Below are 21,057 nucleotides of genomic sequence, written 5' to 3'. Positions count from 1 at the left end.
CCTCTAGGCAAGATATAAAGCATAAAATTCTATACTTCCCAGAAGTAAGTTTTGTGCTAGTTCTTTCCCCTTGGTTCTTACATGACTGGTGTATTCCCCGTAAGAGAATAAGACCCAGGAAGACCTATGGTGAGAGCCACAGGCTGCTGTTCCTCAGTCATTCTTCTCTGAACGGTTTCATTATAATATATGCAAACTGCTTAAAACAGTATCTTGCAGGTACTAAGCACACAATAAACATTAGATATTATAAAAAATGCATGTATTAAGGGCTCCTTATCTGGCACTGCTCACCTGTGTTTAAGGCCTCAGGCCCTGCTTTTAAATTGACATTGGTACCTGCAGTCTGCAGCATGCCGCATCCATCACTCCATTTCCCATGGCTCTTTTTTTTTTTTTACAAACACTAAAATTTAGCCTATTCAACTTATTTTTCTTGTATAGAGAGTCTCAACACTAGTTATATGCTAGAATTTCCTGAGAGGTTTGTTGTTGTTTCACTGCTTTTTTAATACCAACAAATGGGCCATACCCAGGATATTCTTGTGTGCTGGGGGCCCACTTGACAACATCTTTAAAATTAATTTCTCAAGTTGAAAACCACTGACTTAAAAGTTAGCATATTCTATTATTAAACTGATTTTTTTTTTATGATTCTGTGTTATTTTATTGTTGAAAGAGTTGAAAACCTACCATCCTGTGTTTTTCATGCAATTACAAAGAATTCTTTTGAATGATTTTTTTTTTTCACATATGAAAAAAACAGTCATTCTCCACAGGAAAAGAAAGAAGGTTTAGGAGAATTAAGTTACCCAGAGAGCACTTGAATGACTCTATATATCAGATGTTGGCAATCTTCAGCTGTAAAGGGAATATAGTACATGAAAGGTATTTTCAATTATGGAACAGAATTATATTAGAGAATCCAAATGGAAAGAGAAGGATTTATTTAATCGCCAAAAGATGAATTACCTACCCTCCCACCAAAAGTTTCTACAACTAGGAAAAGCTATGTTCCTAGGTTACAGAGCAGATTTCAATAATGGGTATAAACTTGATTTCAATGACCTCTAACCCTCTAAACCAAGGATCAACACCCTGTAACTTTCCAGCACAAGGATTATTTACTAACACCTGCTAAGGACTCTTTTAAGGAGCTGGAGGTAGTGATAATGGAGTTTATGACCTGACTTGAAGCTGTAGGAAGATTTTATAATCTTGCAGTGATTAATTTTTATAGTTTTGATAAGCCCCAGCAATAAATCAGAAACTTAATTTAGAATTTAATTTTGAAAGTGTTTGTTAAAAATGTTAAAGACCTAAAAACATTTGATTAAAATGGAACCATAGGTCATTGTAAAACAATACTTATTTAGCCAAATAGATCATCAAAAGACTTTAAAGGCAATACATAAGGATATATGGATGTAAAAACCTTAACCCTGTTAGATCTCAGTTTCTTTTTTATTTTTTTGAGATCTCAGTTTTTATAAGCAATTAAAACCCTAATAAAGACAATATCAGAATTATTTTGATAAAATGTAAAATGTTGTTTCTTAAGTCAGTTACCAGAAAGGGAAAGAAAAACCTGCAGTGTGACTGCTTTTCCTTATGGGAAGCCCATTTCAATAAACCTGATGGAAAAGTACTTGAATTTAATCAGACATGAAAAAAGTGTGTTTAAGATTATGTGTACAGTAGGAGAATACATAATTCTTAGTAACTGCATGAGAAATTTTCTGATTACATTGAAAAATTTAAACATATGAAGAAAAGCCAAGAGTACAGAATCAAGTTGTAGAGGAAAACATTCACTTCTAGACCTTTAAGATAAAACATTTTAGTATCAGGCCATAAGAATAGTAAGAACTGGAGGAAAAAACTTACAAGAGCTAATAAAAAAGCTAAAGGAGAGAGTTATCTCAGTCCAAAGGGAAACAAAGCTGAAAGCAGGGAGACATAGCAAAAGTTGAACTTCTGACATGATTGTGAGAAGTTTTCAAAAGAAACAAATTATAAAATTAAAAGTTAAATTTCTTTTAATTTTATTAAGAGCAAATCGATACTGTAAAGAGACTTTGTTTTAACGTAGGGAAATAATCTTAAGACTATTCTAAATAATCTTATTTTAATTATAGCAAATTTAATCATATACAAAATTTTTTTAAATAAATTCCTCTTCATGAACCTTATTATGACTTACACACACCAACTATGACATGCTTGGGCTTTTGACTTATTCTAATTTTTTTTAAATAATCAGTATTTTATTTTAGGACAAGATTTTACCATAAGATCCTTTTTTATATGAAATTATTCTTTTTTTTGTAACCCTTTTATTAAATATATTTTTTATATTGATAACTTTCTTTATAATTCTCTCCTCTTACTTTTTTTTATCTTTTTAAATAAATAACTTTAAAATAATCTACAAATTACATAAAATTATTTTTTAATAAGAATACAGGCCAGGCACAGTGGCTCATGCCTGTAATCCCAGCTCTTTGGGAAGCTGAGGTGGGCAGACTGCTTGAGCCCATGAGTTCAAGAGCAGCCTGGGCAACATGGCAAAACCCCACCTCTACTAAAAGCACAAAAATTAGGCAGGTGTAATGGCACACACCTGTAGTCCCAGCTACTTGGGAGGGTGACGTGGAAGAATCACTTAAGCCCAGGAAGTTGAGGCTGCAGTGAGCCATGATCATCCCACTGCACTCTAGCCTGAACAACAGAGTGAGACTGTCTCAATGAAAACAGAGAATATAATTATATATTTATATGTGAATTAGCATTCTTATTCCTAGTAACCTTAAATTTTCATGGAAACTTAGAAAGCAAGAAATCCTGAACTGTTAGATGTAAGCATTTTATAGATGAAATCATTTCACAATTTTAGAAATCTGTTTTCCTATATCATAATTTTTGTAATCGGAAATGACTCAGATATCCAGAATTTATTATTTAATTTAAAGTAATTTTCAGATTTTATATTACACAAAAAGTCTACTTATAAGCATTTATTTCATTTGCATATACTTTTTAATTTTTAACATTTATCTAGATAACTTTTGAAAACTGAGATATTATGCAGAACTAGTCGTTATTTAAAGTTATTTCTTTGTTAACTATTTTTTTTTTTTTTTTTTTGAGACAAAGTCTCCCTCTGCCGCCCACTGGAGCACAGTGGCACAATCTCGGCTCACTGCAACCTCCGCCTCTTGGGCTCAAACAATTTTCCTGCCTCAGCCTCCTGAGTAGCTAGAACTACAAGCATACGCCATGGTCCCTGGCTACGTTTTTGTAGTTTTAGTAAAGACAGGGTTTCACCATGTTGGCCAGGCTGGTCTCGAACTCCTGGCCTCGAGTCATCTACCCGCCTTGGCCTCCCAAAGTGGTGGGATTACAGGTGCGAGCCACCATGCCTGACTCTTGTTAACTATTTTTAAAATCTGAACATCAGGTGAAAACCTAAGTGAGAACCTTAAGGTTAAATACATAGGTATTTTTCTGATAAATTAGGTGATTTAGCTGCTGTTATTGCCCTAACAATTTTAAATTAGTCTTATTTGTAAAAAAAAAAAAAAGTCACACAAAGATAGATTACTATGTTTTTGGCTAGGTTTATAGTCTCACAACCTTTGTGCCAAACCCTGACACTTTAAACATTTAGCAGAGGCAAATATAAAACTTATTCACTTACACATAAATGTATGCTGATTTTGGAGACATTTTTATTTTTATTTTAGTAATTTTTTTTTTTTTTTTTTTTTTGAGACAGTCTCACTCTGTCACCCAGGCTGGAGTGCAGTGGCATGATCTCAGCTCACTACAACCTCCGCCTCCTGGATTCAGGCAATTCCCCAGCCTCAGTTTATTGAGTAGCTGAGACTACAGGCTGGCACCACTACACCCAGCTAATTTTTGTATTTTTAATAGAGATGGGGTTTCACCATGTTGGCCAGGCTGGTCTTGAACTCCTGGCCTCAAGTCATCTGTCCACCTTGGCTTCCCAAAGTTCTGGGATTACAGACATGAGTCACCTGCACCGAGACTGTGCTGAACATTCTACCTGTAATGGCACACTGAACTCTCAAGGCTCAATCTACAACAATACTATGATGTCATTAGCTTGAATCCCATTATCTTACATGGAGAGTTGGATTAATTTTTTTCTAAAGCATTGTACATTCTCACACTGGAGTTTATATTCTACTTTTCCACTGACTGAAGTAGTCTTTTGTGTTTGATTTTACAGAAAGCAGCCCTGCACTGTACAACTGTAGGCTGGGGATCATGTACGTTCATTGGGGTAGCTGCTGGTAGCAAAGGATTGACTATTTTTCCAGAGGAGCTAATAGTCGGCCGTACTATAAATGGAACATTCTTTGGTGGTCAGTTTTTTTTTTCTTCATTGCTTTAAATTTTCTTCACAGTGGTACTGAAATTCTTAGAGTGAAGATTATTGAAAGGAAATAAAAATAATTTATTCAAATATTGAGTGCCCACAGCATATCCAAAGACTACATAAAAACTATTAATTACTGGCCGGGCGCGGTGGCTCAAGCCTGTAATCCCAGCACTTTGGGAGGCCGAGGCGGGTGGATCACGAGGTCAAGAGATCGAGACCATCCTGGTCAACATGGTGAAACCCCGTCTCTACTAATACAAAAAAAAAATTAGCTGGGCACGGTGGCGCGTGCCTGTAATCCCAGCTACTCAGGAGGCTGAGGCAGGAGAATTGCCTGAACCCAGGAGGCGGAGGTTGCGGTGAGCCGAGATCGCGCCATTGCACTCCAGCCTGGGTATCAAGAGCGAAACTCCGTCTCAAAAAAAAAAAAAAAAACTATTAATTACTTATAAGTAAAGAATTTAAATAAAAAGGTAACTAATTTGCAAATTGAAATTTAACTTGCATTTGAATGAACCAACATAAAGAAACAAAAAGTAAACATTGACCTAATTGAGGTAATTTCTTATCTAGAGCAGAAAATAATCTTGAATTTTTCTTATAAAGAAAATTTTAAAAATAGACATAAGTACAGAAAATTAAAGATGGAAGGAATTTAATCTATTTGAAGCAAACCAAATCTGCCATAATAATTTCATTTGTTCAGCAAATGCTGATTAAACTACTTTGTGTCAAGTGCCATGTCTTTATTTTGCATTTTGTCCACATTACAGGTTGGAAAAATGATTCTATCCCAAAGCTGGTCACCGACTATAAAAATAAGAAATTCAATCTGGATGCATTGGTGACCCACACCCTGCCTTTTGACAAACTCAGTGAGGCATTTGACCTAATGAACCAAGGAAAAAGGTACATTACCAATAGATGATTGAATGGTTTAAAAAACGTTTACAATGATTCTATTTTTATTTGACATTAAGAACTAACCAGCTTGTTTTTTCTGACATTTTCTACATCCCAGGTACTAGATGTGTTTAAAAGATTAAATAGTGGCCATTTGGTGGCGAATGGAGGGGGAGGGGGAACTTCCATTTTAATAATGCACATCTGTACACTGTTACAATACAGAATCATGGTATAAATTGATACATATTTCCCTTACATAAACCATTGACTCAGTTGGGGCTGCTCCCTAGAAAGAGAGGTTTCTGTACAGTATAATGTTAGATACCTCTGGTACAGTGCATCCCTGAGTTGGGCACCATTGTGTTTTTCAGTTTGACACAGAGTGCCTATCCCAGACCCTTCACAATCAGAATGAGGTGAAAACCATGGCTACATGAGCAGAGAGTGGCAGGGATCAGATGTGTAAAGATGCCCCAACTGTCTCATTCTCTTGCTTTGTCATGGAGTTCCTATAAGATGCCTTCTGATCCACTATTTTAGTTATATAGTGCTCCCATGTCAGGAATCCCAGGAACTGATGTATAGAAATGTTCCACCTGGAAGATTCCTAGGGGTTGGGGGATTGTAAGACTAGGATCAATGATTTCAGGTAAAATGTTCAAGCACAACCTTGATCAATAGAAAGAAAAGTCAAAAACAGTAGGAACAATGTCACATAGAGGAGATGCAGGACAAAGAAGAAATGAAAAGAGAAGACACAACAAAAGAGAGGAGGAAAAGGCTAAAATAAAATTAAAATGACTGGGATTTGGGCTGGGCATGGTGGCTCATGCCTGTAATCCCAGCACTTTGGAAGGCCAAGGCAGGTGGACCACCTGAGGTCAGAAGTTCAAGACCAGCCTAGCCAACATGGTGAAACCCCATCTCTACTAAAAATACAAAATGGTGGTACATTCCTGTAATCCCAGCTACTCAGGAGGCTGAGGCAGGAGAACCTGGGAGGCGGAGACTGTAGTGAGCCAAGATAGAACCATTGCACTCTAGCCTGAGCAACAAGAACAAAACTCCATCTCAAAAAAAAAAAAAAATTGAAGCAGGGAATAAATGTTGCAGAAGAAGAAGATAGTTTCATAGTTGAGGACCCAGACTACTTCTTGGTGAAGAAACCTGAGGAAATATTCCCACTGACATTAACTCCCCAATTTGCAAATGTGTTAGTCACAACATATCAAAAGGAAGTTCAATAAAAAGAAAAGAAAATATAAGCATTATTTTTTAAGCTACACCATGTAAACTTAGTATATAAGCCCTGCAATATTTTATACAATCTCAATATCCGCATAAAGAATACTCCTCAAGTTAGAAGTTAAAAGTTGGATTGGGGTTTGAGGCCTTACACCCTTGTACTCATATCTTCTAACAGAAACCTTTTCTCCTAGAGTTCTCAATTATGGAATACACCCATAAGGAATGCTAAGTGCCAGCCAGGTGGAAAATGCTGCATTACTTTATGGGCAAGTCTCCCATATTCTCCAAGGAGGCTTCCCTGTAATCAGCCTAGGAGTAGACACCAGAGTGAGGCCTCCTGCTGCTTCTCTGACCCACTGAGAATACCACCTGACTGCCCATAGAGATGGAAAGGTGGCACTGGGGAAGGCAGAGGTTGGGCCTCCTCAGGTGTGTCTACCATGTGGGCACAGGAAGCACAAGAGAGGGCAGGCCCTCCTACCACCCAACTGCAAAGAAGCAAGGGAATGGAGGGAAGAGGATGAAATACAATGATCGAGTGGCCTGTTGAGGTGCAGTGATCCTGCCCCAGAGTGAGGACAGTATACAGAGGTTCTCCTTCCACAGGTAGAGGTAGTTTCCAGTTCTGGGTGAAGAAAACACTTATGCGTAGCACCCTGCTAATAGCAGGGATTCCAAAGCTTCAGCAGTAATGTCTGAGATAAGGACTGCTCTGTCCTTGAGGCTTATCCCTCTCTTTGCATCTACATATTGGAGTTATCCAGGAATAAGAACATCAGGGTTCCCAAAAAGTAGCATCCCAACACACCAGCTTTCATGCCCACTCCCTCTTTCGATGCTCAACTTTGCCCTCAGCTATAGAAGATGCAAGAACAGTGACTATTCCAAAACTAAAACCTTATTACCTCCTTGGTACATTCTAATTCTCCTCAACAGCACCAATGAGCAACAAGGACACTGTCTAACGTGAGTGAGGGTCCTCAATTTCCCCCCAGTTTACTAGCACATGTATAAAATATTATTAACACCATCAATGGAAAAGGATGATGGGATAAAAGAAATTAGGCTTAATACTTAGATGTCTATAAAGGAAGACCAGATCCTGAAATGAAAAAGCAAAACTTACTTGTGAGCTTTGGTTAAATTTATAATGAAAACTATATTTATTAATGTTTTATTGTTATTAACAGCATCCGAACAGTCCTGATCTTTTGAAGATGCCAGGAGCAACTTGGATACTATCTGATTGAATGTGAGCCTGTCTGGTTAATTTATTACCTGATTTGATGAACCAAGGAAAGCCATGAATTTAAACAAATATTTACATTTCATATGGCAGCAAAAAAGAGCTTTAAATATTACAGCCTTTGTACCCATTACATGTTAATATTACCTATGTTAAATAATAATGATAACTAGTGTTTATTAATAGAATCATATGATCTTTAGAAATTGTTTAAAATTAGTTCTGGGAAGGTGAAAGTGGGGATTGACGAGATAATAAATAAAACTAGATTGGCCATATGTTTATAATTTTTTTAGATTGGGTAATTAATACATGGAGTTTCATTATACTTTTCTCTCCACTTTTGTCTATGTTAAAAATTTTCTGGGAGCTAAATGATGAGAACACATGGACACATGAAGGGGAACAACACACACTGGGGCCTATTGAGGTTGGGGAGCTGGGGAGAGAGCATCAGGAAGAAGATCTAATGGATGCTGGGCTTCATACCTGGGTGATGAGATGATCTGTGCAGGAAACCCCCATGGCACATGTTTACCTATGTAACAAACCTGCACATCCTGCACATGTATCCTGGAACTTAATAAAAGTTGGAAATTTAAAAAAGAATGAATAAGATCTAGTATTTGATAGCACAACAGGGAGACTATAGTCAATAGTAATTTAATTGTACATTTTAATATAACTAAAAGAATATAATGAATTGTTTGTATACAAAGGATAAATGCTTGAGGGGACAGACACCCTATTTTACATGATGTGATTATTACATATTGCATACCTATATCAAAACATCTCATGTACCCCATAAATATATACACCTACTAATGTCCACAAAAATTAAAATAAAAATTTTTAAAAATAAAGAAAAAAATATTTTGTACAATAAGATTTTTTACTTGAAAAAAATCACTATATTTCATATATATGTGTACATATATACACTACATATAAGAAATATATATAGTAATTTTTGTGATCATGTGTGTATATATATGTCAAAATATACACATATATATACATAAAACATTATTATATAATTTGTGCTCCAATAAGCCAGAAGCTACTTTTTAAAAATAAGTTGCTAAATAATTTTCTTTTTAACATCTCTTAATTTCTTTTTATTTATTTATTTTTTTTTTTGAGACTGAGTTTTGCTCTTGTTACCCCGTGCAATGGCGCGATCTCGGCTCACCACAACCTCCGTCTCCTGGGTTCAAGGGATTCTCCTGCCTCAGCCTCCCAAGTAGCTGGGATAACAGGCACACTCCACCACACCTGCTGTAACACTCTGTTTTTTCATACTTCCAGAATTTTTTTTTTTGAGACAGAGTTTCACTCTTGTTACCCAGGCTGGAGTGCAATGGCGCCATCTCGGCTCACCGCAACCTCCTTCTCCTGGGTTCAGGCAATTCTCCTGCCTCAGCCTCCCGAGTAGCTAGGACTACATCTGTTGATTTCTTTTCTCTTAGCCCCACTCTATCATTAACTGCAATCATATGTAAGGAGATATCAGAATCTAGTTAAGTGAATATATATTTTTTACCATGAATATTTCATACAATGGATGTTTTATTGTTTGTATTATTGATTTTTTTTAAGTCAGCGATCCTCAAAATCGAGCACCTTCCATTCCATTTGACAGAGGTGAGCTGTCTGGTATATTGCTGTGAGCACTTCTGGTACCTGATTTTCCTTCACTGTTTGCTGTCTTAGATAAGCCATATGGCATGTTTGATGAAAGGGTTGATTTTAAAGGAGGTCATCCCCGTTTTGACTTCTGCCTCTCCTCATCCCTCTTTTCATCGTTTTCACTATCTTCTTTATTTTTAGCTTTTTTCTTTGGTCCACCTTTGTCCAAAGGCCAGATTATTCTGTCAGCCTTCGCCCACTCATCATACCTGACATTCCATCCATAGTAATGTACCAAATATAAACTTCTCTGTCATCAATTTCAGTGCTTTTAATACTGGCTTCATAATTCTGAGTCTTCCCTCATCCATATTTTACTTTCACTCTGGTTCCTGTTAGGCAGGGTTCCATGTCTTTCTCATCTTCCTCTCCTTCAGAGTCACATTTGCTTTCAGTTTCTTCCCTCTCTTGGCTTTTCTCTTCTTCTTCCTCTGCATCTTTGTCAGAATCCTCCCGTTTTTAAATTTTCTTCTCTTTTTGCTTTAGTGTATTTGTTCTCCCCAGTAGTAGCTCATTTTCTTTTTTCTCTGCAGTTTCATAGTCATCATCTACATCCTTATTTTCTGTGTCATTATTTTTTGTCTTCTGTTTTCTCTTCTTCAATTTCCTTTTTAATAGAATTTACATCTCAAGCAATTCTTCTTTGTCCCCTAGGAGACTTTAATTCTATCTCTTCTCTTTCGCTTTCACTGTCTGAGTCAATATTTTCCTCAGGTTCACTCTTCACTTCTGTTAAAGGCATTTCTTGATCTAATTTGAGAGCCTCTTCCATTGATTCTTCTGTCTTTTTTTTTCCTCTTTTACTTTTGGTTCATGGTGATGAATCGTTCTGAATTGAATATCCGCTGAACGGCAGTACTCCTCAAAACCATAGAGATACTTTCTATAATCAGTTTTTACATTGTAGGAAGCAGCTGAATTCAAAATAGGAATGCCAAGGTCCATATAAATTTACTTCCATACAGCACCACTATCAATATTGTCATATCCACCCTGATGATAAACCAGTCTGAACAGTTTGAAGAGACTGAGATCTTTATAGCCCAGAACAGGTGGTTTGTTGATTGGAGTACCTCTGTCTTCCATAGATTTATAAAGCTTCTGGAGGAAGTTGTCCCTCTCTTCAGGATCAAGTTCTTCCTCAGGAATTTACGATTTTATAGCCACCCTCTGCAACTTTCTACAAAGCTCTTTTTACCAAGTGAATATTTTAAAAAGAAAAAAAGCATCTCTACACTCTCAAATTTCTATCTCTATAAAATAACTGCCCTTTCATCTTTGATAATTTTTTTCTTCAACTTTTATTTTAAGTTCTGGGGTATGTGTGCAGGATGTGCAGGTTTATTACATAGGTAAATGTGTCCCATGGTGGTTTCCTGCACAGATCAACACATCACTTAGGTATTAAGCCCAGCATCCACTAGCTATTCTTCCTGATGCTATCCCTGTCCCTGCCCGCCTCAACAGGCCCCTGTGTGTGTTGTTTCCCCGCATGTGTCCATGTATTCTCATTGTTCAGTTCCCACTTATAAATGAGAACATGTGATATTTGTTTTTCTGTCCCTGCGTTAGTTTGCTGAGGATAAGGACTTCCAGCTCCATCCATATCCCTGCAAATGACATGATTTTGTTCCTTTTTATGGCTGCATAGTATTCCATAGTGCATATGTACTACATTTTCTTTATCCAGTCTATTATTGATGGGCATTTGGGTTGATTCCATGTCTTTGCTATTCTGAATGCTGCTGTGATAAACATACACGTGCATGTATCTTTATAACAGAATAATTTATATTCTTTTGGCGATATATTTGGTAATGGGATTGCTGGTTCAAATGATATTTCTGCCTCTAGATCTTTGATGAATCACCGCTCTGTCTTCCACAATGGTTGAACTAATTTAAATTCCCACCAACAGTGTAAAAGTGTTCCTTTTTCTCTACAAATTCACCAGCATCTGTTGTTTCTTGACTTTTTAATAATCACCCATTCTGACTGGCATGAGATGGTATCTCATTGTGGTTTTTATTTGCATTTCTCTAATCATCAGTGATCTTTGATAATTTTTACAACACATAATGTTGAGCTTAATGATCTGTAATTGGCACTAATTAATGCTATTGATCTGCAACTGGCACTAACTAATGCTATTTTCAATAGTCAAGTAAAAGTGACAAAGATTGATATACTTAAAATAATGTAGTAAGTAAACATTTATAGTTATAAGATTTAACAAATAAAAAGATTTATATAAAAATTGCAAAAGGGAGGTTTCAAATTATTATACTCATAGATGTTACAATGAACAGTTTAAAAGATCCCATTGTCTCAGCCCAAAATCTCAAGCTGATAAGAAACTTCAGCAAAGTCTCAGGATACAAAATCAATGTGCAAAAATCACAAGCATTCCTATACACCAATAACAGACTAACAGAGAGCCAAATCATGAGCAAACTCCCATTCACAATTGCTACAAAGAGAATAAAATACCTAAGAATACAACTAACAAGGGATGTGAAGGACCTCTTTGAGGAGAACTACAAACCACTGCTCAAAGAAATATGAGAGGACGCAAACAGCTGAAAAAACATTCGTGCTCATGGTTAGGAAGAATCAATATCATGAAAATGGCCATACGGCCCAAAGTAATTTATAGATTCAACAGTATCCCCATCAAGCTACCAATGACTTTCTTCATAGAACTGGAAAAAAAAACACCTTATACTTCATACAGAACCAAAACAGAGCCCACATAGCCAAGACAATCCTAAGTAAAAAGAACAAAGCTGGAGGCATCACGCTACCTGACTTGAAACTGTACTACAAAACTACAGTAATCAAAACAGCATGGTACTGGTATTAAAACAGAGTTATAGACCAGTGGAACAGAACAAAAGCCTCGGAAGCAACGCCACACATCTACAACCATCTGATCTTTGACAAACCTGACAAAAACAAGCAATGGAGAAAGGATTCCCTCTTTAATAAATGGTGTTGGGAAAACTGGCTAGCCACGTACGGAAAACTGAAACAGGACCCCTTCCTTACACTTTATACAAAAATTAACTCCAGATGGATTAAACACTTAAACATAAGACCTAACACGATAAAAATCCCTGAAGAAAACCTAGGCAATATCATTCAGGACATAGGCATAGGCAAGGACTTCATGACTAAAACACCAAAAGCAATGGCAACAAAAGCCAAAATAGGCAAATGGGATCTAATTAAACTTAAGAACTTCTGCACAGCAAAAGAAACAGTCATTAGAGTGAACCGGCAACCAACAGAATGGGAAAAAATTTTTGCAATCTAGCCATCTGACAAAGGGCTAATGTCCAGAATCTACAAAGAACTTAAACAAATTTACAAGGAAAAAAACCCATAAAAAAGTGGATGAAGGATATGAACAGACACTTCTCAAAAGAAGACATTTATACACCCAACAAACATATGAAAAAAAGCTCATCATCTCTAGTCATAAGAAAAATACAAGTCAAAACCACATTGAGATACCATCTCATGAAAATTAGAATGGCAATCATTAAAAAATCTGGAGACAATAGATGCTGGAGAGGATGTGGTGAAGTAGGAACACTTTTACACTGTTGGTGGGAGTGTAAAGTAGTTCAACCATTGTGGAAAGACAGTGTGGCAATTCCTCAAGGATCTAGAAATAATAAATGCCATTTGACCCAGCAATCTCATTATGGGGTACATACCCAAATGATTATAAATCATTCTATTATAAAGATATGTGCACACGTATGTTCATTGTGGTATTGTTTACAATAGCAAAGACTCGGAACCAACGCAAATGCCCATCAATGATAGACTGGATAAAGAAAATGTGGTACATATACACCATGGAATACTATGCAGCCATAAAAAGGAATGAGATCATGTCCTTGCAGGGACATGGATGCAGCTGGAAGCCATTAATCTCAGCAAACTAATGCAGGAACAGAAAAACAAACACCACATGTTCTAGCTTATAAGTGGGAGCTGTACTGTGAGAGTACATGAACATATGGTGGGGAATAGCATACACTGGGGCCTCTACAGGGGGCGGGAGGGAGAGTATCAGGAAGAATAGCTAATGGATGCTGGTCTTAATACCTAAGTGGTGGGTTGATCTGTGCAGCAAACCACCATGGCACATGTTTGCCTATGTAATACACATCCTGCCACATGTATTCCAGAATTTAAAAGTTGAAGGAAAGAAAAGGATAGATAATAATTTACATCAGAGTAATAAAGACTAGCTTTCACCTTGGACCATAACTTAAAGGTTGAAGAAAAAAAAAAACCATCAGATAAGATAGATAATTTAGATCAGAGCAATAAAGACTAGTTTTCACCTTGGAGTGATTTCTGAAACCTATCAGTTTACTTTAAAAATTATTTACCATGTACTGAATTCTGAGAGAAGATAAATATCTCTGAAGTTTTGGCTGAGAGGATAGTAATTAATACCTGAAACTAGAAACTTATTTTCTTGCTTATTTAAGATTCTCTCTCATTAGAAATGGAAGCCAATTACTCTATCTGTAAATGCTTCCTTTGTTGGCATTGTGGGACTAAAATGCACCCCACACATTGTTGGCCTTTCTCATGCAATTCCCTATATCAGTTCTTTTCTCTCTCCTCATCCCTTTCCTCCTTTCCTTTGCTTCCGTGACTCCTTCCTAGATTCTATTTCAGACCCACCTCTTTTTCAGATCTTTGCAGACACAAAGCTGTTCTTATTCCCTGGTCTCCTTTGACGCTTAGTGTTTTTATCGAAATCCTATCACATGATGTTTCCATTGCTAGTTTTTCAAGTACATGTTTGTAAACTCCCTGAAAGCAGAACACTCTTTGAATCCATCCCTCTGTCAGAGATGCTGGATAAATATATGTTGCTTGATAACAAAAGTTTATCCTCATAAGTGTCCGAGTAGTTTATATTCACCCTTCTGAATGAAATTTTTCCCAAGTATTTTCTATATTTCCTTTTTTTTCTAAATAGATAATCCCAAATCTAAGCTTAACAACTCAGAATAGTCATTATTGAAATGGAAGAGTTCCCTGATTCCCCTCATAGGATGTGTGACAGGGGTGTGACTTGCCTGTTCAGTCACCATTGCTGAAACCCCTGACAGGAGGGGGAGCATGCAGATGGGCAGCTGCAGGGGCCAGGGCAAGTGCTTTGGGCTCCACCCCGCAGCAGTGTCTAGGGATGGGTGCCAGCAGCCCCAGTGTTACAACGCTTTTTTAGCCTTGCTGGCCACAGATACTGTGTTAACCAGCTCAATGGACCCTCTGCCTTTTCACGAGGGCAGAAGGCCAGTGTGACAGCTTTCTGTATCCCAAGCAATTGTCCAGCATTCAGGAAAAATCAGGTTACACACAGACTTGAAGGATGAATGCAGAGTTTTACTGAGTGGTGAAGGTGGTTCTCAGCAGGATGGATAGGGAGCTGGAAGTAGAGATGGAGTGGGAAGATGATCTTGCCCTGGAGTTTGGCCATCCAGAGGCTGAACTCCTCTCCCACTGCACCTAGCCTAACTCCTCTTGGCATTCAGATGTTCCTCTTCTTCTCTCTTTCTCTGCCACATCATTCTGCCATTCATCTGCTTGTCTCCTCATTGCCTCATCTATTCATCTGCTTCTAGAACCTGAGGTTCAGGGTTTATATGGGTACAGGATGGCAGGCATACCAGGTCAAAAAGCAACTTTTTGGGCACAAAAATATAAATGCCCATTCCCACTTAAGGGCAGAGGTCTCCAGGCTTGAGGGTCGGGGCTTGGCTGGGGAACCACCCTCTTCTATCCAGTATTTCCCTGTCTCCTGTCCATATTATTATGATCATTAATTTTTATGCTAAATTGTGATTCAGTAGTCTCAGTCTCTCTCTCCTGCCTCCCTCTCTCCCTTCTTCCCTCCCTCCCTCTCTGTCTCTCTGTCTCTCTCAGCAATCACTGTTATAGTAAATGTCCCTGTCTCTATCAGTCTTCTAATTTTCATATCTAGTTCTGCGATTTAAAAAAAAAATCTGATTAACCTTGGCAGAGGTGTTAGAATTATTTATAAAATCAAAGAGGCTGAGCAAAGTGGCTCACATCTGTAATCCCAACACTTTGGGAAGCTGAGGCAGGACAATGGCTTAAGCACAGGTATTTCTAGCCTGGGGAGCATAGCAAGACCTTGTCTCCACTAAAAATAAAAGTAAAATTAAAAAATAGCTGGGAATGTCAGCATGTGCCTGTAGTCCTAGCTACCTGAAAGGCTGAGCTGGAAGGAGGATCACATGAGCCCAGGAGATCAAGGCTGCAGTGAGCTGTGATCGCACCACTGTACTCCAGCCTGGGTGACAGAGCAAGACTCTGCCTCAGAAACAAAAATAAAATTGAGAAACCCCAGAGTGAGATGTATGGAGTTTAAGGCTTCACCTCCATCATTCTTTCAGCAATGGAGGCTTTTTTTTTCCTCATCTATGCACCAGTTGAAACTCCTAGTAATGTATAGTATAATTTTTGTTTTGTTTTGTTTGTTGTTGTTGTTTAAGACAGAGCCTCTGTCACCCAGGCTGCAGTGCAGTGGCACTATCTCTGCTCACTGCAATCTCTACCTCCCAGGATCAAGTGATTCTTCTGCCTCAGGCTCCTAAATAGCTGGAATTACAGGCATATGTCACCAACTCAAGTTAATTTTCATATTTTTTTTTTTTTTGAGATGGAGTTTCGCTCTTGTTACCCAGTCTGGAGTGCAATGGCGTGATCTTGGCTCACCGCAACCTCCGCCTCCTGGGTTCAAGCAATTCTCCTGCCTCAGCCTCCTGAGTAGCTGGGATTACAGGCATGCGCCACCATGCCCAGCTAATTTTTTGTATTTTTAGTAGAGACGGGGTTTCACCATGTTGACCAGGATGGTCTCGATCTCTTGACCTCGTGATCCACCCGCCTCGGCCTCCCAAAGTGCTGGGATTACAGGCGTAAGCCACCGCGCCCAGCCCAATTTTCATATTTTTAGTAGAGACACGGTTTTGCCATGTTGCCCAGGCTGGTCTCAAACTCCTGGCTTCAGGTGATCTGCCCACCTTGGCCTCCCAAAGTGCTGGGAGTACAGGCATGAGCCACCACACCTGGCCTATAGTATATTTTTCAAGATGCACACCACGTGCCTAAGTTCCTCAAATATCTCTCTCAAAATGAGGAATGAATGCTGAATCTCTATATGATATTCTAGAGACAACAAAAATTATGCATCAGTGATGCCATTGGCAATATGTAGAAAGCCTCCACTTAAGAACTACACTTCAAAGACATTTTAAACGTCTGTAAACTACTGACAGTTGTCCACTTTTCCTGAGTATTCTTATATTCACTCTTCACTTAAAGAATATTGCTTTTTGAAAGACTAGGGGCAACACAAATTAAAATATTTCAAGGGAGTTAAGCCAGTGAAAGAAAACTGGAGTGGAACATGAACCCTAAAAAGAAAAAACAGAAAGTGGTATTTTAAAGGTTTGATGGATGATCTACCGTCTGTGGTTCTCAACATATCATCAGAATTACTGCTCCCCCTCCCCCAATGCTCTGGACCAAATGGAAATCTGTCCAAGGCACATAAGCTATGGACCGTCAGTATGTTAAAGATCAATAAATTTTCAGGAACAAAAATTATATTGCTCAGCATAAGAAGACATATGGGAAGATGGCCGAATAGGAACAGCTCCGGAGTGCAGTTCCCAGCAAGAACAACACAGAGGGTGAGTGCCCACCGCATTTCCAAACAAATTTTCACTGCCCACAGACCAGGAGATTCCCGGGCCAAAAAGTGCCACGAGTTTCAGCACGGCGGTTTCAGCCAGTGCCAGCTTGGCGAACAGAAACTCACACAAATCTGGGCAGCCGTTTCAACGGGCACCTGGAACACCTAGGAGACAGAGCCACCCATTCAACTGAAAGGGAGGGGGCAAAGACAGGGAGCCAGGCGATCTGGCTTGGCAGGTACCACCCCCACAAAACAAGCAATCTGAAATGCTCTGGATTGAGAGTTTCCCATCAAGCTCAGCTGGACCCAGGATGGTCCAGCTCAGTGGGGGGAAGGCCGACCACCACTATGGAGGCAGTCCGCCACTACCGAGACAGTTCACACAGCAGCTGGGCAGAGCCTGAGGCAGCTCAGCAATGCCTCTGCTGGCAGACTGTAATTAGACTACTCCGTGCAGGGTAGGGTATCTATGAAAAAATTGCAGCACCATGACAGGAATGTATAAATAAAGCCAAACTTCCTAGGACAGAGCACCTGCAAAAAGAGGTAGTTGTGAGTTCTGCTGCAGCAGACTTAAAAGTACCTGCTCAGCATCTCTGCACAGAACGGTGGAGCTCCCAGTACAGCACTTGAGCTCCTATAAGGGACAGACTGTCTCCTCAAGCAGCTCCCTGACCCCCATATACCCAAAGAGACACCTCATAAAGGAGAGCTCAGGCCGATATCTGGCAGGTACTCTTCTGAAGATAACAGAAGAGGAAACCAGCAGCAACCCTTACTGTTCTGCAGCCCCCATGGCTAATCTCCAGGCAAACAGGTCTGGAGTGGACCTCCAGCAGTCCTGCAGCAGAGAGGCCTGACTGTTAGAAAGAAAACTAAGAAACAGAAAGAAATAACTTCATCATCAACAAAAAGGACATCTACTCAGAGACCCCATCCAAAAGTGACCAACTACAAAGACCACAGGTAGATAAAGCCACTAAGATGGGAAGAAACCAGTGCAAAAATGATGAAAACACCAAAAACCAGAACACCTCTCCTCCTCAAAGGGATCACAACTCCTCACCAGCTAGGGATCAAAGATGGATGGAGAATGAATCTGATGAACTGACAGAAACAGGCTTCAGAAGGTGGGTAATAACAAACTTCTCAGAGCTAAAAGAACATGTGCTAACCCAATTCAAAGAAACTGAGAACTTAGAAAAAAGGTTAGATGAGATGCTAACTAGAATAAACAGCTTAGAGAAGAATATAAATGACTCAATGGAGCTGAAAAACACAGCATGAGAACTTCACAAAGCATACACAAGTTTCAATAGATGAATGGACCAAGCAGAAGAAAGGATATCAGAGATTGATGATCAACTCAATGGAATAAAATGAAAAGGCAAGAATAGAGAAAAAAGAGTGAAAAGAAATGAACAAAGCCTCCAAGAAATATGGGATTATGTGAAAAGACCTAATCTACGTTTGATAGGTGTACCTGAATGTGACAGAGAGAATGAATGCAAGCTGGAAAACACACTTCAGGATATTATTCAGGAAAACTTCCCTAACCTAGCAACCCAGGCCACCATTCAAGTCCAGAAAATACAGAGAACACCACAAAGATATTCCTCAAGAAAAGCAACCCGAAGGCACATAATTGTCAGATTCACCAGGGTTGAAATGAAGGAAAAATTGCTAAGGGCAGCAAGAGAAAAAGGTCAGGTTACCCAAAAAGGGAAGCCCATCAGACTTACAGCGGATCTCTCTGTGGGAAGCCTACAAGCCAGAAAAGAGTGGGGACCAATATTCAACATCCTTAAAGAAAAGAACTTTCAACCTAGAATTTCATATCCAGCCAAACTAAGCTTCATAAGTGAAGGAGAAAGAAAATCCTTTATAGAGAAGCAATTGCTGAGAGACTTCGTCACCAACAGGCCTTCCTTACAAGAGCTCCTGAAAGAAGCACTAAACAAGGAAAGGAACAACCAGTACCAGCCACTCTAAAAACATACCAAATGATAAAGACCATCGATACAATGAAAAAAATGCATCAACTAACAGGCAAAACATCCAGCTAGCGCCAAAATGGCAGGATCAAATTCACACATAACAATTTTAATCTTAAATGTAAATGGGCTAAATGCCCCAATCAAAAGACAGACTGGCAAACGATAAAAAGTCAAGACACATCAATGTGCATATTCAGGAAACCCATCTCATGTGCAAGGACACACATAGGCTTAAAATAAAGGGGATGGAGAAAGATTTATCAAGCAAATGGAGAGGAAAAAAAAGCAGGAGTTGCAATCCTAGCCTCTGATAAAATGGACTTTAAACCAACAAAGATCAAAAGAGACAAAGAAGGACGTTACATAATGGTAAAAGGATCAATACATCAAAAAGAGCTAATGATCCTAAATATATATGCACCCAATACAGGAGCACCCAAGTACATAAAGCAAGTTCTTAATGACCTAAAAAGAGACTTAGATTCCCACACAATAACAGTGGGAGACTTTAACCCTCCACTGTCAATATTAGACAGATCAACGAGACAGAAAATTAACAAGGATATCTAGGACTTGAATTCAGATCTAGATCAAGTGGACCTAATTGACCTCTACAGAAATCTCCACCCCAAATCCACAGAACATACATTCTTCTCAGCACCACATTGCACCTACTTTAAAACTGACCACATAATTGGAGGTAAAGCATTCCTTAGCAAATGCAAAAGGACGGAAATCATAATAAACAGTCTCTCAGACCACAGGGCAATCAAATTAGAACTCAGAATTAAGAAACTGACTCAGAACCACACAGCTTCATGGAAACTGAACAACAGGCTCCTGAATGTTGACTGGATAAACAACAAAATGAAGGCAGAAATAAAGACGTTCTTTGAAACCAACAAGAACAAAGACGCAAAGTACCAGAATCTCTGGGACACATTTAAAACAATGTCTAGAGGGAAATTTATAGAAATAAATACCCACATGAGAAGTGAGGAAAGATCTAAAATCGACATCCTATCGTCAAAATTGAAAGAGCTAGAGAAGCAAGATCAGAAAAGCTCAAAAGCTAGCAGAAGACAAGAAATAACTAAGATCAGAGCAGAACTGAAGGAGATAGAGACACAAAAACCTTTCAAAAAATCAATAAATCCAGGAGCTGGTTTTTAGAAAAGATCAATAAAATAGACCACTAGCCAGATTAATAAAAATGAAAAGGGAGAAGAATCAAATAGATGCAATAAAAAACGATAAAGGGGATATCACCACTGATTCCACAGAAACAGAAACTACAATCAGAGATTACTAAAAAAAAACTCTATGCAAACAAACCAATAAAGCTGGAAGAAATGGATAAATTCCTGGACACTTGCACCCTCCCAAGCCTAAACCAGGAAGAAGTTGAAACCTTGAATAGACCAATAACAAGGGCTGAAGTTGAGGCAGCAATTAATAGCCTACCAACCAAAAAAAGTACAGATACAGAAGGGTTCACAGCTAAATTCTACCAGATGTCCAAAGAGGAACTGGTACTATTCCCTCTGATAGTATTCCAAACAAACAAAAAGAGGGAATCCTTCCCAAATCACTTTATGAGACCGACATCATTCTGATACCAAAACCGGCAGAGACTCAACAAGAAAAGAAAACTTCAAGCCAATATCCATGATGAACATAGCAGCAAAAATCTTCAAAAAATACTGGCAAACCAATTGCAACAGCACATCGAAAAGCTTATCCATCACAAACAAGCAGGCTTCATTCCAGGGATGCAAGGCTGGTTCAACATATGCAAGTC

General features: G+C 38.6%; 1 protein-coding gene and 1 pseudogene across 1 annotated transcript in view; one reads left to right on the top strand and one right to left on the bottom strand.

Moving 5' to 3' along the window:
• The window catches only part of LOC105732627 (all-trans-retinol dehydrogenase [NAD(+)] ADH4), a 29,202-nt gene extending 20,785 nt beyond the window's left edge, over window positions 1–8,417 (top strand). The window contains exons 7-9 of the mRNA XM_012474817.3: window positions 4,256–4,391; window positions 5,182–5,317; window positions 7,753–8,417. Coding sequence (XP_012330240.1) covers window positions 4,256–4,391; window positions 5,182–5,317; window positions 7,753–7,777 — 297 coding nt within the window. The 3' untranslated portion in view covers window positions 7,778–8,417. The remainder of the gene's footprint in view (window positions 1–4,255; window positions 4,392–5,181; window positions 5,318–7,752) is intronic.
• A 1,003-nt stretch (window positions 8,418–9,420) lies between these two features.
• Window positions 9,421–10,643, bottom strand: LOC105732629 (AT-rich interactive domain-containing protein 4A-like; annotated as a pseudogene).
• Between the last annotated feature and the right edge of the window lie 10,414 nt (window positions 10,644–21,057).

Source organism: Aotus nancymaae, unplaced genomic scaffold (assembly GCF_030222135.1).
Source record: "Aotus nancymaae isolate 86718 unplaced genomic scaffold, 86718_ANA_hifiasm-v0.15.2.pri h1tg000006l, whole genome shotgun sequence".
NCBI classification, from domain to species: domain Eukaryota; kingdom Metazoa; phylum Chordata; class Mammalia; order Primates; family Aotidae; genus Aotus; species Aotus nancymaae.
This window is presented reverse-complemented; position numbering and strand designations above follow the sequence as displayed.